This window comes from Acomys minous, assembly GCF_964271855.1.
Source record: "Acomys minous genome assembly, chromosome: 1".
Classification (NCBI taxonomy): Eukaryota; Metazoa; Chordata; class Mammalia; order Rodentia; family Muridae; genus Acomys; species Acomys minous.
Window position 1 is genome coordinate 139144092 of NC_140483.1, and position 25197 is coordinate 139169288.

The 25197-nt window shown below is 43.0% G+C and overlaps 2 protein-coding genes across 5 annotated transcripts in view; both read left to right on the forward strand.

The window, feature by feature from the left end:
* Positions 1–1267, forward strand: part of CASP8AP2 (caspase 8 associated protein 2) — a 42363-nt gene extending 41096 nt beyond the window's left edge. For all 4 annotated transcript variants that reach the window (XM_084779368.1, XM_084779366.1, XM_084779367.1 and 1 more), the window contains one exon: positions 657–1267. The gene's annotated coding sequence lies outside the window, so the exon portion shown is untranslated. The remainder of the gene's footprint in view (positions 1–656) is intronic.
* A 3586-nt stretch (positions 1268–4853) lies between these two features.
* The window catches only part of MDN1 (midasin AAA ATPase 1), a 127451-nt gene continuing 107107 nt past the window's right edge, over positions 4854–25197 (forward strand). Inside the window, exons 1-12 of the mRNA XM_084789073.1 lie at positions 4854–5086; positions 9881–10107; positions 12113–12337; positions 13034–13141; positions 13215–13407; positions 14697–14939; positions 15166–15297; positions 16537–16640; positions 17984–18098; positions 19320–19504; positions 20256–20337; positions 23262–23357. Of these exons, the coding sequence (XP_084645199.1) occupies positions 4985–5086; positions 9881–10107; positions 12113–12337; positions 13034–13141; positions 13215–13407; positions 14697–14939; positions 15166–15297; positions 16537–16640; positions 17984–18098; positions 19320–19504; positions 20256–20337; positions 23262–23357 (1812 nt within the window). The 5' untranslated portion in view covers positions 4854–4984. The remainder of the gene's footprint in view (positions 5087–9880; positions 10108–12112; positions 12338–13033; positions 13142–13214; positions 13408–14696; positions 14940–15165; positions 15298–16536; positions 16641–17983; positions 18099–19319; positions 19505–20255; positions 20338–23261; positions 23358–25197) is intronic.

Consider the following 25197-nt stretch of genomic DNA (forward strand, 5'->3'; position numbering starts at 1 on the left):
ATGTTCTTTGAAAATACGATTCCTATTCTCTGTGAAGAGAGTGTAAATTTATGGAGTGATTAACTTGAGGGGCCAGACAGGCATGTCTAATATCCCAGCATTAAGAAGGCAGACGCAGTAGGATCGCTACAAGGTTGAGCACAGCCCGCCTTATGTGGTGAGTTCCAGGCCAGCCTAGGCCAGAACCCTGTCTCCAAAAGGGGGGAAAAATTAGTTCCTCCCCTGGCCAACATAATAGCACATATTGTGGGTTGTGGGTCATTTCATTTTTAGCTATGCCAAACTGATCCCCACCTACCACCCCCACTGTTACAGCTTCATTAAATTCTTGGGAGCAAAAATCAATATATTAGTAGTTAGCAAATTGATTCTGTATAAACTAGTTTTTTTACCACCAATATTATCAAGTTAAGCTGATTTAGAAGGTAACACTGTGAAAATGGGTAAATCAGAAAACTCCCAGGCATAATGGCACACACCTTTACTCCCAGCAGCACTAGGAAGGCAGAGGCAGGTGGATGTCTCTCTGTGAATTTGAGGCCAGCCTGTTCTACAGAGCAAGTTCCACGACAGCCAGGTCTGTCACACAGAGAAACCTCATCTCAAAAACCAAAAACAAATCTCAATTATAATATCACTATTTTCTTGCGTTTCAGATGGGTTGCTGGATTTCACGGCGTTTCATTGATAATTCTTCTCCACTGGAGTTTTGATTCCTCGTGTTTTAAATGAGGACCTACGTGGAAGTTTTGTCTCAGTTTTGATGACTAGATGATCATCTACCTTTTTTTACTTTCCTGGTCATGGTGCTTGGCGTATTCGGATTGACAGTTGATTCATTTACTTGTTACTGGTCAGAATATTTATTTTTAATCATTACAAGTTGTTATAAAAAAGAAAGTAAAAGTAACAGGGATGTAATACTAAAACCTTAGTTTTGATATTGGATGAAGTAAGTTCTTTAGATTTTAAAAAATAATTTTGTATCATTTTAAATGTAATGACTATTTAGTTCACCTTTCTATCCATTTTTGGTTTTATAATTGCCTCATTTTGAAAAATTGTGAAATAATTTAAATAGTATATTTGTATATATGTATAATTATTATTATGTAAAATACTACTAGTGTGTGTCCATGTGTATGTATGCACATAATTGGCTTTCCTAGCCACATGTTTTTTTATCTGTATAAAATATTTTGTATAAACCTTGCTTTCAGTTACAGTCATGTATAATAAAAATATGTAAAGTGCTGTTTTATTTTTATTAGGATGCTTCTTTTATTGTGTTTCGATAATTCATAAAGAGCAAATATTCCAAGGGAGATGGGGAGCTATTTGAAATATTTCAGGATGAGAGTGTGACTGGCTCAGTTACTAGAGTGGCTTTATTAGATTTGTTCCCATTGCCTACTTTCTCGCGCCATGCGTTCCCACAGTGAACCCTGCCTCTCCTGCACATGGCATCACAAATACAATTCAGTCAACACAAGAAGTGATGATTTAGAGAAAACTAGTCTAAGGACTGACTTAGCCTGGGTGCCTCCCTCTAGTCTCATGAAAGGAGTGGATTATGTAATCTTGCTCCTAGACTCAGTATAGTGCCTTTCCCTTTGCTCTTTTCCCACGGTGTCCAAAGGGGAATCCTAATTTAAGAGATTGCTTGGTAGATAAGAAACTTGATGAGCTGCTGGTTCTGTAGTGTGAGACCTGGGCCCGTTCTCTGAATGTCCAGCATAAACTAGAGGCCGGGCTTTGGGTCATCTTCCAGGGCATCTTGTCATCCCCTACCACCAGGTAAGGGAATTCGTAAAGTAAGATGATGACAGAGATGTTACTGGCTCAAAAGAAAATAACAAACCAAGCTAAAGAAGACCTTTGGAATTTAGATGAAATTAATAAACATGAAGAGACTTTAAGGTAAGAATGATAAATAAAGTAGTCCTACATTTAAAATATTTTTAAAATGGGGCTGGAGAGACAACTAGAGGGTTAGAAGCTGCACTGCTTGTCTTAGAGTTACTATTGTATTTCCAATACTGTGACCAGAAGAAACTGGGGGGGGGGGGGAGGTCACTTCACTCTCTTCCATGTAACAGTGCATCATGAAAAGCAGTTAGGACAGGAACTCAGACTGCACGCGGGAACTGATGCGGAGGTCACGAAGGCTAGTTACTGCTGCTTGCTCCTCATGTCTTGCTCAGCCTGCTTTGTGCTCAGCCCTCCAATATCAATCACTAATTTAAGAAGTGACCTTCCTAATGGGCCAACTAAAATAATAGGCCGTTTCTCAGTTGAGGTTCTTTTCTCTTACATGCTTTATCATGTTCCAAGTGACATAAAACTAGCTAAGACATGGCTCTTGCAGAGGATGCAGTTATGGGTTCTAGCACTTACATGGCCCCTCAGGAACCTGGTGGTGCTTCATCACCCAGGAGGTAGAAGCAGGTTCATCTTTGAGTTCAAAGCCAGTCTAGTCTACAGACAGCAAGAAACCCTGTCTCAAGAAACCACAGCAAACAAAAAAAAAAAAAGGCTGCTTGTGACTGCCTATAGTTGCAGTTACAGAGGATCCAGGTCCTTTTCTGGCCTCTGGGCTTCTTCATAGATGCAGTGCACCTAACCTCGGGCAGGCCCACACACATACATCGTGGGGATGGTAACTTTCAATCCTAGCATTTGAGCCAGGTGTACATACCAAGTTCCAGGACAGCCAGGGATACATACCAAGATCTGGTCTTTTAAAAAAATAAATAAATAAAAGGAAAAAGAATAGAGAGGCTTCATATATAGTTCAGAAGTTAAGCACTTGGTGTATTCCTGTGTGCTGGCAATGAACTTGGGCCCTCTGAAAGAGCAAGTCTTAGCCACTGATCCATTTCCCAGGCTTTGTTGACACTTGTTTTTAAACTAATTTATTTGGGGTATTGAAGATTCTATCTCTCTCCCACCAACCCCTTTAACCCTGGGTAAGAGAGAAAGGTTAGTGGAGAGGGGGTGCCGATGCCTTTACTTCTGGCTGTTTAGGGTCAGTTGGGTTCTTGGGCAATACCAATCTCCCCCAACAGCACACGCGGCAAGCAGTCTCCTCTGAGCCCTGTGTTGAAGCACTTCTCTCCACCACCCTGGTCTCTGGTCTTTCCAAATTGCTCCACGCCTCGCCACCACCACACATGCTGCACCAGGCAGGCCTTCACCAGCTGGCAAAGACCATGCCCCACAGGAGAGAATTCTCAGCTGTGGACAAACTAAAGCCCAAACTAAAATCCCACACTTGGGATTAAAACAAAACCACATTTACATTACATAACCGAGTTTACAAAGAAACCAAAACTTCCATTACAAGGCTTCAAAATAAATCCTTTTTTTAGAAAAGGTAAAAATAGATAAAGAATGAGTAAGCTGAAAAACCAGGTCAAAAACTCCCAGAGAAGCCAGAAGAAAAGCACATTTAACTAATACAGAGGACAGAAGTAGATATGCTGATACTGAAATAATAGGCAAAGTTAAAACAGAAATAGACCCATATGCTTCTAAGTGAGACTACATCTAGACACAGGCTGGAATTCGTGAGTACTAAAGACAGTAAGAAAATACTTTAAAAGTTTTTTTTAAAGTACTACAATAATTGGATCCATTTAACTTTGTGTGGGTTTCGGAGATTGAAATCAGGTTGTCAGGCTTGGAGAAAAGCACCTTCTACCTGCTAAGCTGTCTAAATGGTTCTCCCTGGCAGACAGGGGGAGGGGGCAGGGAGGGAGCAAGGCGTTAAAGCCACACCTTCAGCCTCAGCACTCAGAGGCAAGCAGATCTGAGTTCGAGGCCAGCCTGGTCTACAGTAGAGGGAGTTCCAGGACAGCCAGGGCTACACAGAGAAACCAGCTCAACAAACTCGTGTGTGTGTGTGTGTGTGTGTGTGTGTGTGTGTGTGTCTCACAGAGGCCAGAAGAGGCGCTGGATCCCCTGGCGATGGAGTTACAGATGGTTGTAAGCTGCCCTATGTTGGTGCTGGGTTTCTTTACTGTAAATGCCCTCTCGAGATGACATTTTTGTTTGATGTCCATCATTGGTTGAGCTTGTTCATGATCTTCATATTCACAATTTTAATTTTGTACAATCCGCATTTTTTTCCTGAATCACCATTATATTTTAATCCAAGAATAGATGCACAAACCACTCAGACACCAATCTCGGTTAGATATGGATGGTTTATGAACACATACCCCAGGATTGATCATGACCAGGGACACAGTGGACTCAGGAGCCAAATTGTGTGTGTGTGTGTGTGTGTGTGTGTGTGTGTGTGTGTGTGTGTGTGTGTGTGTGTGTGTGTTGTGTGTGTGTGTGAAAAAGCCCACATGTACTATGGCGCACAAGTGGAGGTCACAATTCATCTCTGTAGTTGGTTCTTCCATTTTGACATGGGTTCGGTAGATCAAACTCAGGTCATCAGGCACGCGTCACAAGAGCGTATACCTACTAAGCCATCTTGCTCCCCCTTTTTAATTGAGCAATTATTTCCAGTATTTGTAAGAAAAATACATCAAGGGCTGTTTTCTCACAGTAAGTCACTTTTCTGTGAGCGACAATCTTGGACGCCCAATCTGCTTATAGTTCACATTGGATCTGTGTTGATACAGAGTAAGTCACCGTGCGCTTAGGTCTCACGCTCCTGCAGCTCTTCCTTTGGGGAAATCTGTTTCTGTCTGGCCATACAGAGAGGGAAGCCATCCATCACCTGTCAGCCTTCAAGCCTCAAAAGCTATTTCCGTTTTCCTTCCTACTATCAGCAGAGAGGCCGTGACACACTTCCGCTGAGGTGGGCGTGGCAGTAGTAGCGCCGCCGCAGTTGCGGTCGCGGGCTGATGACGCACGCGTGGAGTCTCTCACCACGTGTGCGTCGTCTTGCCTGCTCTAGGGGGTTTCCTTCCCTCGGTCCGTGTCTGGCGGCGACCCCGCGGCCTGGTGGGTGCGGCCGGAGACCATGGAGCACCTCTCCATGGAGCTTGTGGCCGGGCCGCTGCGGCTAATTGCCACCAAGAACGAGAAGACCCACGGCGAGCTGAGCAGGTTCCTGACCAAGCCGGTGAGCATGGGTGAAGGGAGGCGGGCCCGGGCGGGTGAGCGCGGAGTCCCGGGAAAGGGCTTTTGTTTTTCGGGGTCAGCTTCCCTTCTCTTCGCCCTCTGCCCGGCGCGTAGGCTGTGGGGAAGAGCATGCCTTTTCGAAAGAATGCTAGTTGGTTTTTCTGCGAGACTGCGTCTGCGCCCCCCAGACACGTGCGTTGCCTAAGCCACCCCCTTATCTTTCCCCGCCCCTCGTTTGCTTGCTAGCTTGTTTTTCTTTTTGACTTCGTCCCTTCTGTTTGGTCCATTGACGGGCATCCGTGGCATTTCTTCTGGGTCTCAAGTGCAGCACTGAGGAGACAGATAAATACGAACTTTACACCAGGGGGTTTTCTATTTACTTCGGAGACAGTTTGTGACAAACAACTGAAGGTCAAAACAGGACAGCTAACTTTAGGAATTGGGAGGTGAAAAATTTTTGCCAAACGGGTCCAGGATTTTCAAGCGCTTGCCTTAGTGACTACTGCCTGAGTTGAGCATCCTTACTAAGCAACTTTTCACTTTGCGTTTTGATTTCCGTTTATCTTTCCCTACTACTCTTACCTGTAAGTTTGAGATTAGAAAATCAGGGGTTTTGTTTTGTAAAACTCATCCCATCATAAATGCATATATACATATATACTCTGTTGTTTTAGTAATCAACAGTATAACAGATCCATTGATTTTCAACCTCTGGGTCACATGGCCGATATGGGTCGCCTGAGACCATCGGAAAACACAGATATTACAATACGATTCATAACAGTAGCAAAATTACAGTTATGAAGTAGCAATGAAAGTAATTTTATGGTTGTGGTCACCACAACATGAAGAACTGTATTAAAGGGCTGCAGCATTAGGAAGGTTAAGAACCACTGATCTGTATCTGGCTAAACACTACAGGATGAGCCCAGACTCCAGCTGTAACAGACTTAGGTGTGTCTAATCCAGTTTATTTTATAAGTGTTTACTTTTTGTTCAAGCTTCACCTAAATATTACAGAGTAGGTAAAAATAATAGCTAGTACAACTGACCCTCTAGGCAAATAACCTTATTTGGAGGTCTACACTGAGGTGGTCAGAGGAATGAAAAGACGGAGGATCTTCCCCCCTGTCCCAGGGAACTGTGGGGCATCTCTAAAGGCCCTGTGGCTGTGGAAAGCCACCTGCTCTTGTTGAGGAATGCCATGGTAATGCCACTGAGTGGACGCTAACCAGTGTCCAGTCTGCAAAGAGAAGGGTCAGCAAAGAGGAAAAATTCACTCCATCCTGGGTGGGTGGGGTCATTCTGGAGCTTACCTGCACAGTGCCTGTTTGTTTGGTTTTGTTTTTTGTTTGTTTGTTTGTTTTTTGAGATGGCTGGCCTCGAACTTGCTGTGTACACTAACTCATAGATCCAACTGCCTCTGCCTCCCGAGTACTGGGATTAAAGGCATGCGCCACCCTCCCTGGCCTTGGTATTACTTTTTTTTTTTTTTTTTGGTTTTTTGAGACAGGGTCTCTCTGTGTAGCCTTGGCTATCTTGGACTCCCTTTGTAGACCAGGCTGGCCTTGAACTCACAGCGATCCGCCTGCCTCTGCCTCCTGAGGGCTGGGATTAAAAGCATGCGCCACCACAGCCCTCCTAAGTTACTTACTTTTTGAGGCAATGAACTAAGGTTTCCTGCAGCCCAGGTTGGCCTCCAACTTGCCCTATATCTAAGGATGAACTTGATTTCTCAATTCTCCTGCCTCTTATCTTCCAAGTGTATTGCAGGTGTGTGCCACTCACTATATTGGGCTTATTTTCTTTGTTTCTTTCCCTTTTTTGTTTTTTTGTTTTTTGGGTTTTTTTTTTTTGGTTTTGGTTTTGGTTTTGGTTTTTTGAGAAAGGGTCTCTGTTTAACAGTCTTGGCTGTCCTGAACTCACTTTATAGACCAGCCTGGCCTTGAACTCACAGAGATCCGCCTGCCTCTGCCTCCGCCCTAGGTTCCGGTAGGTGATTGTGAGCTGCCTGGTGTAGGAGCTGGAAACCCAACTTCTAGAAGGGCAGTGCAAGCGCTTAACTGCTGAGCCAGACCTCCACATATTCTCATTCTTCTTCTCCCTCTCCCTCTCTCCCTCTCCCCCCTTCCCCCCTCCCCGTGTTATTTTGTGTTTATTAGTGCATGTATATATGTGCACCATGTGCATGCCTGGTGCCAGCAGAAGTCAAAAGGAGGTATTGGGTGGATCCCCTGGGACTGGAGTAACAGGTGGTTTGAGCTGCCATGTGGGTGTTAGGAATGGAACCCCAGTCCTGCAGGAACACGAGCTCTTAACTGCTAAGCCACCTCTCTATCCCTCTCCATTTCTTATATTTAATAGCATTTGTGCTCCTCTGCAAGTTACTTAACTTCTTTTTTGTTTGTTTGTATATTTTCGTTTTTCAAGACGGTTTCTCTGTAGCATTTGCTGTCTTGGAACTCGCTCTGGAGGCCATGACGGCCTCACTCTCCCAGAGGTCGGCCTGCCTTGCCTCCCGAGTGCTGGGATTAAAGGCGTGCGCCACCACCCAGCAAGTTACTTAACTTCTATCGTTGTTTCTTGGTTAAACACATAATAGAACAGTTGTAGATTAGGAGCTGTAGTTAGAAGCAGGAACTCTGGGCTGATTGTGTGGGTCAGTGAGGGGTCTCTGCCTAGAGCGTGCATTAGGGTTGAACCCAGGTACTGCCACAGCAAAACAATACAACTTCCGGAAGTATCAACCCCCTCGGGGGCGTCTTTGTGGCCCAGACTGGCCTCAAACTTTTTCTTCAGTTCTTAATCTGTAAAATGGGGGTGATTGTCTCTAATTTATGGGCTGCTGTGAGGAAAAAATGCCTTGAGGACTATAATTGCCATGGATAAAGTGTTTGCTATGGTAACTATACATACGACTGCTCTATTGACTAGAAAATATAGGTAAGGAATTTACCAGCAGTGCCCAGCGCTGAGTGGTGGACAAACAGCTGAGGCCATTGTTATTTTAGTATTTTTTTCTGGGGTTGGGCTCTAACCCAGGCTTCACTATGCTCGGCAAGCTCTCTGTCATTAAACAGCCCAACCTTAATTTATTTCTATCTTTATGAGTTATAATAACAGTAATATTTAGACAGGGCTTTGCTATGTTTTCCAGACTAGACTTGAAACACCCACCAGGCCTCAGACTCCAGAGTACCCATGTCTACAAGCTTGTCTCACCACACTTTGTTCTGTATTTTATTGTTTGTTCATTTAATTTCATTTGATGCCACAGTTAAATCCAGAGATTGTACTTGCTAGACAGTTTGATGACAGATTGAATGAAAAAATGAAAGGAAGAGAGCATGACTACTCCTAAAGTATAGAGAAGATTTTTGCTGTGGCTATGAGGAAGAAAGCAGGCCAAGGGAAGAGTCCAGGCTGAACATGGCCAGCAGACTAAATCGGACCATGAGAGGAGAGAAGGGATGGGGGAGCAAGAAAGGCAGCCTCAGGCCTTCAGGTGCCCAGATGTCTAAGTTATGTATGGAGCAGGCTTGGGTGGGTGGGGGAGCTTCTGGGAGGGAGAGAGAGGGTTCGGGCAGAAGGTTCCCTGAGAGGTGCTGGGAGGAGCCATAGGCACCGAGTGAGACTTGTCTTGGGCTGAGACCTAACGCTAGTCATTAGAGCAAAGGAACTGAATCACCTTTACCTGCTGAGCCACCTTTTTTTTTTTTTTTTAGATTTATTTATTAAGTATACAGTGTTTCGCCTACACGACAGAAAAGGGCACCAGATCTCATTATAGATGGTTGTGAGCCACCATGTGGTTGCTGGGAATTGAATTCAGGACCTCTGGAAGAGCAGTCAGTGCTCTTAACCTCTGAGCCATCTCTCCAGCCCCCTGCTGAGCCATCTTGCTGGCCCAGTATCTGGTAGTTTAATCAATATCTTGAGCGTCCTTTAGGCTAGGTTGTGTCTTAACCACCCAAATAAAACTTACTCCAGCTTTGTGAAGAAAAGTGAGAAAGTGGAGGAAGCAACCATGAGGCTGCCCCAGTGGCTCTCATTTGTGCTGATTTTGTTTTCCTAATTTTAGGTTGGTTTATTTTATCTTCATCTTTTTTTTTTTTTTTTTTTTTTTTTTTTTTTTTTTTTTTTGGGAATTGAAGCCAGAGCCTACTGCGTGCTGGGTACCAACTATAACTGAGCTGTCTCTAAGCTACACCTAGACCTTGCCTTCATATGTATGTCTTTTTTTTAATGAATATGAGTGCTCTATCTGCATGTACAACTGCAGGCTAGAAGAGGACATCGGTTCGCATTATACATGGTTGTGAGCCATGTGGGTGCTTGGAGTTGAACCCCTGTCCTCTGGAAGAGCAGTCGGTGCTCTTAACTGCTGAGCCATCTCTCCAGCCCTGTGTATCTTTCCTTACAGGTGTGATCCATATGCCTGGAAGTAACCACAGAGTTAGGTTTTTATTGATGAGGAGCAAAGTAGGCAGGAACACTGGTGTGTTACATTCTTTGGACAGTGTTGAGACCCTGCAACATTTACTGTTGAGCTGAAGTTGCATAACATTTAAAAAAGAATCCCAAGTGTTAGTTTTCTTGTCTAGAACCTCAGTGGACTGGAACTCTCAGCAACAAACAAACTCTAAACTTTTATTGTAACAAAACCGTACTTGTTTTACTGTGAACTTACTTAAACAAATTAGAAATCAGTGTTTTGACTCTTAGCTAGATTTCTGATCTTCCAGTACTAAAGAATATTTTGTTTATGGAGACATTTGTCTGGCTTCTCACTCAGGTGTGGACACCTCAGGACCGCCAGTGCATCCTGAATTCCTTGGCACAGCTGCTCCTGGATAAGGACCATGCCCTCTTGATTGCTCACCAGTTGCGCCCTATCCTTTTGGATTTGCTGGAAAGAAATTCTGAAGCCATTAAAACTGGAGGCCAAGTCAACCACGATCTGCACGAGCGTCTCAGTGTGTCAATGAGCAGACTTATCGGCAGCCATCCTGACGTTCTTCCGTGAGTAGTGCTTGCTTCATGTTTCTCTGTGAGGTGATAACCTCTTTTCTCAAGTCTTTGGGGGGGGGGTTGCTGTAACCAAACCACTTGGGTTGAGGTGAGAGGCTCGTGAGTTGGGGTTAGCCTCCACTATATAGCAATACTCCTGCGATTTTTGTTTTTTTAAGCATTTTTAAATTACCTTTCTTTCTTTCTTTCTTTCTTCCTTCCTTCCTTCCTTCCTTCCTTCCTTTCTTCCTTTCTTTCTTTTTTTCTTTCTTTCTAATTCCATAGAGGGTGGCACAGATTGGGGTCACGTATCTCCTTCCACCATGTGTTTGCTGGGAGTTGAATTCACATGTTCAGACTTGGTGGCAAGTCCTTAACCCCTGAGCCATTTCCTCACTAGCTTTTACTGGGTGTTCAGCGTCCAGTGGGTGGCCTGGGTACCACTTTTAGCAAGCCAGTCCAGGCGCTACTTGGAATGGACGGACCTTGAGGTCAGAGGTCCCTTTTATTTTCTCAAAGCTTGAGAGCTTTGGGGCTCAGCCCGTGCGCTAGGCGAGCCTCGCAGTTCTCCTCAGCCACCCCAACACATCCCTGTCCCTGCTTTGTGTCCATTTTTGTTTTTGTATTTATAACCCACTGAATTCAGTTAGTGCAGCCTGTTGGTCTGGTTCAAACTATAACTTAACTCATTGGATTTTACCAATTTCTGTCCCAGGTTTTTGGTAAGCAACAAACCTCAAACCTTTGGCAGCATTTTCTCAGACATAACTTATCTTGTGCCCATATTGGAGGTTGTATACACTGATGCATTAATGTGTGTGCAGTTAAATGACTGCATAGTTCATATATAGTTAGGAGCAGCATTGGCTTTTTGTATATTCATGTTACGTGCAACTGTCAACACAGTCATTTTAGAAGTTGTGTATTTTTTCCCTTGCTTTTTGTTGCTGGGGATTTAACTTGAGGCCCTTTGCATGCTAGGTAGTGTTCTACCATGGAACTATACCTTTAGTTCTTTTCATATATTTATAAAATTGCTGACTTTGAACTTAATAATTTTTCTTTCGTAACCTCTGAAGTTCTGGGTGTATAGTCACCTGATATTAACTATTTGCGTCCTTTTTTCTCTCCTTTTTTCCTCACCCACATATGAAGGTATGCAATTTTGTTGTTGTTTTTGGAAATTCTAATCAGCTTTTAGTTACATGGGCTTTTATTATTATTGTACTCTATATTTTATATTCTGCCAATTTGGTATTTACTTTCTTCTAATTTGAGATTGCTTGTTAGATATAAATTTCCCAATTATAGTTTTGTTTATCACCAGGTGTTTTTAAATTTCTCAGTCAGTGTGTGTGTGTGTGTGTGTGTGTGTGAGTGAGAGAGAGAGAGAGAGAGAGAGAGAGAGAGAGAGAGAGAGAGAGAGAGAGAGATCTCCTAGGAAGATCTCCTCTGTATGTGTGTTTTAAGATGTACCCTAAGGACCTGGTTTCTCCCCTGGATTCAGCTGAGCATTTCTGTATTTCCGTTGTGTTTCTCTTCTGTTTCAGTAAGTGGCTTTCCCTTGTTCAGCATCATGTCAAGAAGAGGTATAGCATGAATTTTTTTTTTCTTTTTGAGACAGGATTTCTGTGTGTTAGCCTTGGCTTTCCTAGACTCACTTTGTAGACCATGCTGACCTCCAATTCACAGAGATAGATCCACCTGCTTCTGCCTCCCAAGTGCTGAGATTAAAGGCATGTGCCATCATGCCTGGTCCAGAATTTTTTTTTATCTCTAGGTAGTAACATAATATCTGGCTCATAGTGAGAATTCAGTAATGTTGAATAGGTGTATTCAGTAATTACCACTCAAGATGTGCTCTGCTTTTGTGGGTAAAGCTTTTGGTAATTTGCACGTTCTCAGTTGGTGTCTCGTGCCAGGGCTTGGCTTAAGTCTTGAGGCTTGTACGGCTTCAGCATTATTCTCCCCACATCTGAGATACCAGACAATGACAATTCTGTCTTCCCTCCTCAAGGTTTGCCCTGCGCTATTTCAAGGACACCTACCCAGTGTTTCAGAGACTCTTCCTTGAGAGTTCTGATGCTAACCCAGTGCGCTATGGACGCAGGCGGATGAAGCTGCGGGACCTAATGGAAGCAGCTCACACATTTCTGCAGCAGAGGCAACTGGTCTTCCGGGACCTCTGGGACTGGAGTGTGTGTGTCCCTCTCCTCAGGAGCCATGATGCTTTGGTGCGATGGTATGTGCTTAGCCTGTGCTTCTGACTTGGGGGTGGGGGCCAGGGAGGACAAAGGCAAGCCCTTTATATATGTTTTTCTTAAATTATTTCTTTTATGTGTATGCGTATTGTCTGTATGCTTGTTGGATCCCAGGAATTGTAGTTATGGACAGTTGTGAGCTGTTATGTGGGTGCTGGGAGTTACAGTCCAGTCCTCTGGAAGAGCAGCCAGTGCTCTTAACTGCTGATCCAGCTCTCCAGCCCAGATCTTTTTGTTCTTGTGTATTCTTAGTTTTTTGTTGTTGTTGTTTTCTGGATTTTTTTATTTTGTTTGGGTTTTTTTGGAGGGGGGATTTGAGACAGAGTTTCTGTGTGTAGCTTTGGCTGTCCTAGACTCACTTTGTAGACCAGGCTGGCCCGGAACTCACAGAGATCCACCTACCTCTGCCTTCTGAGTGCTGGGATCACAGGCCTGTGCCACCACACCCAGCTTGTACTTTTAGCTCTTACCCTTTCTCCTTAATCATCCAGTGCTGCTTTAGAAAAAGATGATATACATGGAGTTTCACCCTGTCCCTCCAAACGAGGTCGTCATGTTAGCTCTGTGTTTTGTGCACTCACGTGTGTGTTGTGATGGTTAAGATTTCCCTTTCTCGGCTGACAAGTACTTCCTTAGTCAACAGTAGCCAGCAGAGCTGCTCCGCTTTGTTTCCTCAGGCACACAGCTAACTGTCTTGCTTTGGTGACCTGCATGGATGAAGAGCATAAGTTATCCTTCCTAAGGAAGCTTTTCAGTAGTGATGAGTTGGTGCATTTCAGGTTGAGGTAAGCAGCGGCCTTCCTGGTGGTCCTGCTGGGTCTTTCCTGTGGAGATTTCATGGAGCTCTTTTTCTCTCAGGTTGTTAGAAGAGGCTCAGCTGCAGGACTTGGAAAAGGCCTTGGTTTTAGCCAACCCGAAAGCCTCCCTTTGGCACAAGGGAGAGGAGCCTCAGTACATTCAGGGACACCTGGTTTCAGCTGACCTCTCTTCCAGCGTGACAGCTGTCTGTGGTGTGGTGCTGCCCAAGCATCCCTCTGATCCTTCAGAACAGGTATTGTGGCCTCAGTAGGGACTGTGCTCTGTACATCCCAACTATTCAATTTCCTTGCTCAGGCTCCATGAGTATGTGTGATCAAAGTGATGTTCTAGTTTAGAAGTGTTGAGGGAGAAATGAAGATAAATTCACCTCAAGTTTTTCTCAGGTATTCCCTCCATCTCTTTAAAATCTGAAATTAGAAATAAAAAGCCATGAACTTTAGTAAAATTTGAAGATGGGCATAGTTACACAGACATGCTGTGGTCCCGGCTCTTCAGTCAGCTGAGGCAGGAGGATCACTTGAGGCCAGCTTAAATAATGCAGTAAGGCTCTGCCTCAGAAATAGTAAAGAACAAAACAGTAAACCAAGGCTGCTGGTAAAAGAGACTTAAAAGACTGAGGCTAGCTTGGAAAAGCACTTACATTGGTTAGGCTAGGATCACTCGACAAAACAAGAGACTAGTTCTTACTGTACTGGAAAAACGCAGATCACTTGAAACATAATATATTCTCTCTGTGCACTCTTCTAGTGTGTGTGTGCTTCAACATCTGTGCGAGAGATGCACGCTTAACCTGGAACTAGACTGCTAGTTCCAGCACTGGTGATCTTTAAGTTTTTATAAATTTTCTTTTTAATTTTTATATGTAGGTATGTGTGCCTGAGTGTGCGTTTGTGCACCACATGAGTGCAGAATCTCTTAGAGGTCAGAGTTTGTGTTGGATATGCTGGAATTGTAGTTATAGCACTGTTAAGATTATGTATAAAATGATAGCATATTGAAAGAAAAATAAAACAAGCCACTGGTGATTGATGAGGCTCTTAAATATATTTAGAAATTATCACTGGACTGTAAAGATCACTCCAATGTTAAGAGCAGCTACTGAGCCAAGAGTGGTGGTGCATGTCAGTCAGGGCTATAGAGTGAGACTCTGTCTCAAATACACAGAAGAGCACTTGCTGCTCTTGCATTGGATTGCAGTTCAGTTTCCAGCAGACAGCCCACAGCTGCATGTGACTGCAGCTCCAGAGGGTCTGATGCCTTCTTCTGGGCGCCATAGGCAGCAAGTACCTGTGTGGTGCATAGACATAAGTAAAAAATATCCATACACACAAAGTGATTTAAGAAATAAATCACACTTTGCTCTACACAAAAATAATTTTGAAAATCTGAAGAACGTATGCTTCTGAGTTTGGCTCACACTTGCAGATTAATGAGGGTCAGTAGAAGCATTGTTGCAGAAATTAACTGTCGTTTGGGGGACAGTCTCTCTTATTAGTCTTTGTTTCTCATTTTTCTCCTTAGACAAGCGACAGGAGCTCTTCACGGGAGCGGGAGCTGGCTCTTAAGTCCTTTGTGCTGGTTAAGTCTGTGTGTAAGAATCTTCAGACCCTTGCTGTTGCAGTGGCTTCTCAGAATGCTGTGCTGCTGGAAGGACCAATAGGAAGTGGCAAAACTTCCTTAGTTGAACATTTAGCTGCAATGACAGGTAGAACGAAACCTCCTCAGCTTCTTAAAGTCCAGCTTGGAGATCAGACAGACAGCAAGGTAATTAAGTGGCAAGTACTGCTGGGTTGGTTGGCTTGCAGATACCAGGCTTCTAATATTTTTGCTAAGGGAACCCAGTAATAGTTATTGCCCTTGCTTCTGACTTTTGGGACAAGCTTAAATCTCACATGTCTCCTTTCCTGTTGAAACGCCTTTTCTAGGACTTGTCAAGGAAGGCGCCTTGCTATCTCGGGTGTTCGGTTTCCTAATTAACCTCTTTCCACAGATGCTACTGGGCATGTATCGCTGTACAGATGTCCCTGGAGAGTTTGTCTGGCAACCTGGCACCCTGACACAGGCAGCCACAAAAGGTCACTGGATCCTCCTGGAGGACATTGACTATGCTCCCTTAGATGTGGTATGTCATCTAGCTAAGCCCTTTGCTGTGCACATCTGTCTTTTGTCCAAAGTGCCTGGGAATGGCTTGGTGGTCATTGCTTTACATGATTGAAGGACGCCTGTTCATAGTGACGTGCCTAATCTGACTTGAGAGCTTGTGTTCCTCACTTGTCTGTTTCATAGAGTATTTATTGGACATTTGTGCTGTTTCTTGACATTGAGGGCTGTAAGATCAACTTCCCAGGTGTGGCAGCTGTAGACTAGCGAGATGAGAACACATGAGGGAGGCAATGACCATGTGCTGCGTCTGTCCCTGAAGGAATGAATACTGCGTGTGGTTTTGTTTGTTTGTTTGTTTTTGAGACACTTTTCATTATACAGCTGTGAATTTTGTTATGTAGCCCATGCTGACCTTGGATTGGAATTGATCTTGCGTCTGCTGTGATTGCTAGAGCACCCCACAATGGTGGCCTATTTTGGTTTACAGAAAGATCACATTCTTCAGTGAAGTGCCTCTCTCTGTTTCCTCTGAAATCCTTAAACTGTGACCATAAAGATGTACTAAGCACTAAGGTGTCTTTCTTTTGTTAGTTTTTTTGGATTGATTTTAATTTTTTTATAAGGTGAATCTTCAAAATAAGTACATACTGAATTTTATATACTGGAGAAGACAAATAATGGCTTTGTGTTGGGGGCCATTTCTGAGCCACTAAGTCTAGCTGGTTTTGGCTCATTCTTTTAAGACTTAGTGAATCTTTTTATCTTTGGAGCAGGTCCAGTGAATTCTTCTGAATTAAGCCTATCATGCTCTGTGGTCTTTTGCACATCTCTCATCTCTTTTTAAATTAAGTTTATTTATTCATTTTATGTCTCTGCCGCAGCCCCCTCCCTCCTCTTTACCCAGCCCCACCCTCTTCCCCCTTTCCCATCGCTCCTTCTCAGAACAGGGGAGGTCTCCCCTCACTAATATAATCCCACTCCATCCCTCATCTCTTGTAAGGTCCTTGATTTTAATGGTCCTAAGTTCTGTTTTCATCCTACTCTCTTGCTACTGGGCCAGAGTAAGCACTCCGTGGGTGTGGAGTAAAATAAGCTGTTGTACTGGAGTGCAGAGAGCTAGAAGACACAAAGTCCAATTTGAACTGTGAAAACTGGACGGAGTTTCCTTTAAGGATGTGTCCATCATTTGGAGACAGATGGTTTCTTTGCTTGTTTGTAACCTGTCTCAATGGCTTTCTCAATGGGGTTTGTGATTTAGGTTTCCGTGTTGATCCCTCTTCTGGAAAATGGAGAGCTTTTGATTCCTGGCCAAGGTGATTGCCTGAAAGTATCACCTACGTTTCAGTTATTTGCAACCAGGAGGTATGTGTGACTGCCTTTCCCAGTCTGAAACCACTAATTAAGGGTGTATATTGGGGCCTGAATACTTATCCCAGAAAGCCATGGGGCTTCAGGGAATTACACACAACTCAGTCAAAAAGACCTGAATTCAGTTTTTAGCTTTGTCATTTGTAGTCTTAGTTAACTGAGCATAAGACATTACTGGACTTTTCCTTATACATTAGAAAAAAATAATGACATGTTCTTGGCAGGATGTTTAAGCATGTAGTTTCTTTAGAATAGACATTTAATACATATCCCTCCCTCAATCTGGAAATCTGTAATAACTTCCAGGTGTGGCTTTAGTAGCAAGCAGAGAACTTACTATTAAATGTTAAAAATAAGAAGGAAGCCAGGTGTGGTGGCACATGCCTTTAATCCCAGCACTTGGGAAGCAGAGGCAGGTGGATCTCTGTGAGTTCACAGCCAGCCTGTTCTCCAAAGTGAGTCCAGGACAGCCAAAGCTACACAGAGAAACTCGGAAAAAACAAACAAACAAACAAACAAACAAAAAAGAGTATGTTTTTCTGAAGTTATTTATTCTTTAAAGAAGTGTCTTATCACTGGTTAACTATCATTATCTAAGTGCACAGTGGCATTATTTCCAGTAATTTAAAAATAATTTGATAAAAATTCCATCAAAAAGGGGTGGGGGGCTGAGTTTCTCTGTGTAGCTCTGGCTGTCCTGGACTCACTTTGTAGACCAGACTGGCCTCGAACTTACAGCAATTCGCCCTCCTCTGTTGGGATTACAGGCATGCACCACCATGCCCAGCAGTCCCTTTTTTTAAATGACTCAAATATCAGCCTTTAATTTTGTATCTGTGCTACTTAACCTATTAGTAGCTAGCACCGAAATGTCAGCTTTTATTTATGGGTAAGGAATTATATAGTAGTCACCCTATTTATCTATGATTTCACTTAACATGGTTTTAGATGCTCAGTAGGATTTTAAAATGTTAAATGGAAAAATACAGAAATAAAAATTTATAGCTTATATAATATTGTTGAAACTGATTATTTTAGAGTTTTGTAATTTTGATGTAGAGGCTTGCTACATAACGCAGGCTGGCCATAAACTCAATTAGCAAGCCCCAGTTTCTCCCAGGTTTAAGAATAATATGATTTATTCTTGTTTTTCATCTCTTGCTTTGCCTAATTAATAAAACTTTACCATTGGCATCTATATATGTTTTCTATTGTCTGGTTTCAGTCATCCACATAGGTCTTGGGTATGTCTGCATATGAAGCAGGCTGACTGTAACTCAACATGAAATCTGATTATTTTATGTGTCACTATTTGTATTTTCTTTTTTAAAATGCAGGCTCTTGAGCTGCGGAGGAAGTTGGTATCGACCTCTGAACAGTCATGCTAGTATGCTAGACAAATACTGGACCAGAATTCACCTGCATAACCTGGACAAGAAAGAGCTGAATGAGGTATGCAGCTTTGGAGAGTAAGAGTGCTTTTCATTTTTATGTTTTATGAAAATTCCAGAAGTTCTGTTTAGGTGGAAATAGAGGAAGTAGTACAGAGGGCATCCCTAATTGAAATATCTGAAATCTAGAATTCAAAACCAACCATCCATCCATCCATCCATTCATCCATCTGTTTATTTATTGGAGCTCAGAAGAAGACACCCCGTGCCCTGGAACTGTAGATGCCCCACTTTAAACAGCTATTACAGCATGTTAATCTCAGGACAAACCTAACTTTGTTTGTTTGAGACAGGCTTTCTTTGTGTAGTCCTGGCTATCCTGCAATCACTTTGCAGACCAAGCTGACCTTGAACTCACAGAGATCTGTCTGCATCTGCCTCCCAAGCGCCTGCAGGCTCATTGTGACTTGCAGGCTCATTTTCTACTCCTTGAAACTTTGTTGGTCTCCCAAGCATCCCTGACAACATTGTTCCTTTGGCAAGGTGATAACGCTTCTCAGACAAGACTGGTGAACTCAGGGTTCCTTCTTTATTTGAGTTTCCCTGTCTAGCAGATGTGAGTAGCCACATCATCATTTCGTAATGCCTGGGGACCAGCAGTCGGCATGTGATGCCCACCATTGCAGTGCTCATGGCTGTGGACATGAGTAGGACTGCACGTTGTGCTTTAAAGTTCTACTTCCTACCTTTTAAATTTCAACTGCTTCTTGTCAGTGACTTCTTTTGTGGTCTGCTTTAATTTTTCTTTCCTATAACTGGTTGGTTGGTTGTTCATTTTACTAAAATTACATACTGAAGCTTATAGCATTTTATTCAGGATTACACAAAGTCCTTCTTGAGGAATTCTTTAATGAGTGAATTCCTTGTACTTGGGTCCCTGTGGTTTGGTTATTTGGGTGTCTGGCTTTTGTTCTCTAAACTATTTAAGATGGCTAGATCATTCATTTAGTATGAAGGTCGGGGAAACGAGGAATTTAAGTATGGCGAACGGGCGGGAGAAGGACAGGTGAGGGCACAAATCACTGTGCTTGGAAACCGTAACAGAGAAAGCTATTTTGATGGACTGGTGCCAGCAGTTGGTGTGCTCTCCCCATCCCGATGCTAGGCTTGGGGTCCAGCTCCTTGCCCAGACCAGGGCAACATTCTTCTGCTGAATTGCATGCCCATGTGTTAGGTACTTCTGAAAGTTTCTCCAGCTGTTGAATTTCTCTCCCTGAATCAGGTTCTTCAGAGCAGATACCCAAGCCTCTTGGCCGCAACTGATCACTTACTTGATATTTATATTGAGCTTACTGGAGAAAAACATTGCAGTCCGAGTGTTGCCTCTGAACAGGCAGCACAGGAAGTCTCAGAAGCTGAGAGAGAAAACAGAAGAGTAGTCCTCGAGGGAAGAGAGTTGTCTTTAAGGTACTGGACTGCGTATTGCCTTCAATTGATATTTTAAGAATGGCTTTGCTGGCAAGTTCTTAGAAGCAAATGATCCGCACGTTCAAGTTTACATGAGCTCAGATCCCGTTGAGCAGGGTGTGTCATGGATATGCAGTTCTAGCATTCTAAGAGCCTGAGGCCAGAACATCCTCCAGGATCAGCAGGGCTGTTGTGGACCAGACTGGAGTACAGAGCTTGTGTAGCTCTGAAACAAAGATTCAAATTTTCACTAAAATTGGTGCTTTTGCTTTATTTTTATGTGGTGGTGATGGAGAGGGATTGAGACAGAGTCTTTCTATAGCCCTGGCTATCTTGGAACTCTATGTTGACAGGGCTAGCCTTGAACTCACAGAGATCTGCCTACCTCTGCCTCCCAAGTTTTGGGATTAAATGTGTGTTCCACCATACCTGGTCTTTTTTTTAACAGGTCTTGAGTAAGTCTTTGTAGATTAGTTCTGTATAATGAGTTCTATGCCTCAGGTCTCCATTCTCAGTGGGGACTAGGAATGAATGGGCCCCCTGAACTTGACAGTATTTAGTCTTTTTCCTCTCATGTTACCTTGTCTGGCATGGGTCAGGGAGGAACAGGTGTGGTTAAGGATTTAAACCTCTAGTACTTTTTCCTCACGTTGGTAGAAAAATGGGAGACTTCAGTCATCAGATAACCTTAGACTTAAGAGTGCTAAAGAAAATGGTCATCTCTTTGACCTGCTTTTGTCTTTGTTTCAAGGGATCTACTGAATTGGTGTAATAGAGTTGCTCATGGCTTTGACAGTACATCTCCATCATCATCGCTGCATGTTTTTCAGGAGGTAAGATGCTGTTGGCTGTCTTCTGTGGCTACCAGCTTCTCTAGCTACAGTTTATTTCCCCTAGCTACTTAAAACTCAGCTGCCTTCAAGCTCCTCCCTTGTAATGAGCGGGTGTGCTAGAGAAGACGAAAAGGCCGTACAGTGACACAGTGAGGAGGAAGCTTGACTAAAGCGGGTGTCTGGTACGTCACAGTGCTCTAGAGCTGTGGTTTTTGTGTCCTTTGCACCTTCTCTTCATCTGTTGATCTTTGGTTTAGAGAAATATATGGGAGAGTAAGAATTGTGTCTGGGGAAGGCTCTTTAGCAGTAGAGCTAATTTCTTAGGGGAAAGTAGGCTTCCTAAAGGTAATGGGCCCTGAAACACCAACTTTGACTATAAGATGTTGTGGTTTCCCTTCTGAGGTTGAAGAGAACCTCAGCCCAGTTAGGTTTGCATTCTCTTTATGTATGTGCTAAAGTTACTCCTTTGGAGTACATACTACTTTAAGCTTTCTGAACTTTAAAATGTTGTGTAGCCGTTTTCTTTTTCAGTTTTCAAGATAGGGTTTCTCTGTGTAGCCCTGGCGGTCCTGGAACCCCTTCTGTAAACCAGGATGGCCTCAAACTCAGAGATATGCCTGCCTCTGTCTCCCAGGTGTTGGGATTTTCAACACCACTGCTTGGCAGTAATCTTATTTTTATTTTTTTAATACTTTATTTAAAAAATTATTTTATTTATACAGTATTCTGCCTGCAAGTGTGCCTGCAGCCATAAGAGGGCACCAGATCTCATTATAGATAGTTGTAAGCCATCATGTGGATGCTGGGAATTGATCTCAGGATTTTTGGAAGAACAGATGGTGCTCTTAAACTCTGAGTCATCTTTCCAGCTCTGCTATTTTTACTCTTAACCTTCATTTTTCAATAAAATTTCTTTTTCATTCTCTAACATTTCTCATTTCTTATAGATTTATTTTCGTCCCTTTTTATTATAAAAATTGAGATGGGCAACCAGACATTTCTTCTACTTTTGCTTTATTTTTAATTTTATGTTAGTGTGTTTGTGGGGTATGTAACATAACATTCGTATGGCAGTCAAGAGAACAAGTTTGATTCCAGAGATCAAACTTAAGTTTACCCTATGAGCCCACTTCACTGGCCCCAGATGGGTCAATGAACTGAAACCCAGAGGTATATTTGTTTAATTGCTTGTATCCCACACCGTCCTGAAATTCACCACGCAGCCCTGGATCAATTGCATGTTGTGACTGTCTTGCCTCTACCTCTTGGTGCTTGGTTTATAGACATGTGCTACCACACCTGCTTAAATGCTGCTGGAAATGGATTGGAGGCTTCTTGTATACCTAGAAATTGTTTTCCGACTGAATCACACTCAAGCGTACTTACTATTTTTATTTTATATGTTTTTTGTTGTGTAGCCCAGGCTGGCCTTCAGTTTGTCACTCTCCTACGTCCTTATTCCCATGGCTGAAATTGGAGATGTGTGTAAGGATATGTAACTTGGTGTGTGTGCATGACGTGTGTGTGTGTGTGTGTGTGTGTGTGTGCAGGCGCGCGTGCATGCATGTCTTTAAGTCTTCCCCTTCCTTTTAATGCTAGTCCCAGTTTGTGAGGTTCAGGCAAGAGGATCACTTGAACCCAGGAATTTGTCTCCTTCCCCCCCCCCCCCCCCCCCCATTATGAGAGTCTGTCAGGTTTATTTGTTTTGTTTAAATGTTTGCTGGGCATGGTGGCGCATGCCTTTAATCCCAGCACTCAGGAGGCAGAGACAGGTGGATCTCTGTGAGTTCAAGGCCATCCTGGTCTACAAAGTGAGTCCAGGACAGCCAAGGCTACACAGAAAAACTCTGTCTCAAAAAACCAAAAAAAAAAAAAGTTAGATAAATTTGAAGATTTATTTTTACTTTATGAGTGTGCATTTGTGTTTGTGTGTATATCTCTGTGTCTTTGTCACATGCATGCCTGGTACCAGTGGAAGTCAAAAAGGAGCACCGGATCCCTCGGAGTTTTAGTTGATAGTGAGCCACTATTTAGGTTCTGGGTTCTCAACAAGAATAGTAAGTGTTCTTAACTGCTGAGCCACTTTCCCCCAATAAAGCAATGAAAAACTAATCACTGATGTCTACCCCACTGTAAATCCCTGCCCCCTCTTTAGTTATTACTCTATTTTATATTCTTTAACATTCTGGAGTGGGCTAATGTAGCCAATCCCAGACTTGACATAAGTAGGATCGTGCAGTATGTGGCCTTTTGAATCCAGCTGCTTCACTCTGCGTATTTTCATGTTTAATCCTTGTACTATTTATTCTTTCTTCAAATATTTCAGTTGTTTATATATGTGACGTCATATTTTTTCATTAAGCTGTTAATGGGTCTTTGTGCTTTCATCTTTTGGCAATTGTGAAATAATGCTTCTGTGACTATTTCTATACAAGTGCTTCATTAGTAACTAGACAGCATATGTGTTGAAACTAGAGAAGTGTGTGTATTGTTTTTTCCATCATGTTGGGACAGTCATGGTGGCAGGAGGTGGAGCTGCTCGACTGCACCCACAGTCAGGAAGCAGGGAGAACGACGCTTAACATAATGAAAATCGATAGTTTACTCTAATACTGGACTACTTTTTTAAAAAGATTTTTGAGTGTGTGTGTGTGTGTGTGTGTGTGTGTGTGTGTGTGTGTGTGTGTGTGTCTGTGCCTGCCTGCCCATGTTCATGGATGAGTGCAGATGTCCACAAAGGCCAAAAGATGGCTTTGAATCTTCTGGTGCTAGAGTTACAAGCAGTTGTGAGCTGCCCAGCATTAGTGCTGGGGGCCTAATTTGGGTCCTCTAGAGCAGTATGTGCTCTTAATCACTGAGCCACTTCTCTGGCCTACTGTGTTACTCTTAAAATCAGTTGGCATTTCCCTTGGTTGTTTTAATAGGCTCTGGACTGTTTCACTGCCATGCTTTCTGAGCAGACAAAAAAACTGAAAATGGCAGAAATTATTGGAAGCAAACTGAACATTTCTAAGAAAAAGGTATGTGCATTACTTTAGTGTTCATGTTGAAAGAGGGCTGGGCTGCTTTGCTGAATGATCTCTGTTCCTTGCCAAAGGTGGCTTTTGCACTGTTAATTCCTCTTTAGACATTAATTGTCCATTGCTACCTATCAGGGAATGGAAAGTTCCAGCATAATTCTCTTGGTGTCGTGTATTCTTAAGTGAGTTTCCTCCTGTTGTCTGTTTGTCTCTAGTGTTTGTTGACCGTGTTTTTCAGGGTACGATCAGTCTCAGTGATGCTGCCGTCTGTGCTTCAGGGTATAGATTTTCTTTCTTACCCTTTTACTATTAGGTATTATTATTTTTTAGGCAGTGCCGTAATTGTATAGTTCTTTCTGGCCTGGAACACTTGATCTGCCTGCCAATGCCTCCAGAGGGCTGGGATTAAAGGTGTGCACCACCATTCCCAGCTTACTGTTTTTCATTAAAAATCAAAAGAAAAGTTCCAATGAATGGTACCAAGCAGGCCCATTAGGTTTAACACCAAGATTGGTGATTGGTGATATCTTACCTCTTACTTTTTAAATCAAGGTATGTGTTTTTGAGGGCCTGAGATTGTAACCCAACATTCATGAGGTCCTGGATTTGGTGTTCAGAGAGGAGATAATATGTATAGTTTTTAAAAGGGAAAGCCTTTGAGCAGTGGTACTGGTGTTGTGGAAGCCTGCAGAAACGTCTAGGTTAATCGAGGTGTTCGTACTTGAAATACCTTTCAGTGATAGCAGCAGTAAAGATGTTTGCTAGGCTTTTGCAGTAAGTAGAGGGGCTAGTCGGGCCTCTTACTATGGCATACCCTCCTGAAAAGAACTTAACTTCTGTGTTCCTCAGAGTGGGTAAGCAGCATGACATCACCATGATTGGCTGTGATGAGCAATGTTTCTTCTACACATTGGAGAGGCGGGGCTCCCTTTAAGCATTTGCCCATTTTTTCTTGGGCCAAACCTGAACTTTAATATGAGTTCTTTGAATGATAAGGTAAAAAGTGAATGGCTATTCTGTGGACTTCCAGGTACCTCTGTTGTAGCTTTTCTTTCTCTCAGACAGACTATGGAATTTTACTCTTATGTTAGAAGTTAAAGCCTACAAAAGCATGAAGAACACTTGACTTTCTATGTTATGAGTGAATTTTTTTCTCTGAGCTCTTGTTAGAAGTCAGTGTGTTCACTTGATAACCTAGCATCATATTAAGGGGAGGAGGTCCCCTTTGGTCACAGTCATAGGGAAGGGGGATTGGGGTGAAAGAGGGAGGGAGGGAGGAAGGGGAAGATGCATGGGATGGGATAGAAAATGAGATGTAATATGAATTATTTTATTTTTCAATAAAAATGTGTTTAAAAAGAAGTCAGTGTGTTCACTTTATCTAGGCTTATTTGGATGAGTGAAGGGTACAGGTACACTGTCTTTCCTGTTGCTCTCATACAGTCCCCTGGCAAAGCACAGTTTATTTTGGTCAGTTCCAGGTGACCATGGCAGGGAAATGGCAGAGATGGGAGCGTGAGGTAGCTGGTCAGGCTGATCTACAGTCAGGAAACAGGAAGGAATGCTTTAATGTTGGTGCTCAGCTTGCCTTCATTTATACAGTCCAGGGCACCTACCCAGAGGGTAGTCCTGCCCAGAGGCAAGAGGTCTTCCCACAGAGTTAACATCATCAGGCGAGTCCTTCAGAGGCTTGGCCAGACTGTTTTCTGGGTATTGTTAAATTGCCCAGTTGGCAGTTAACACTAGCTGTCTTTGGAACGCTCCTTGGATGGGTGTTCAGTGTTTAAAACTTTTTTAAAAAAACTTGGAAAGTAAATGAAAATAAGAACAAAGAAACCCT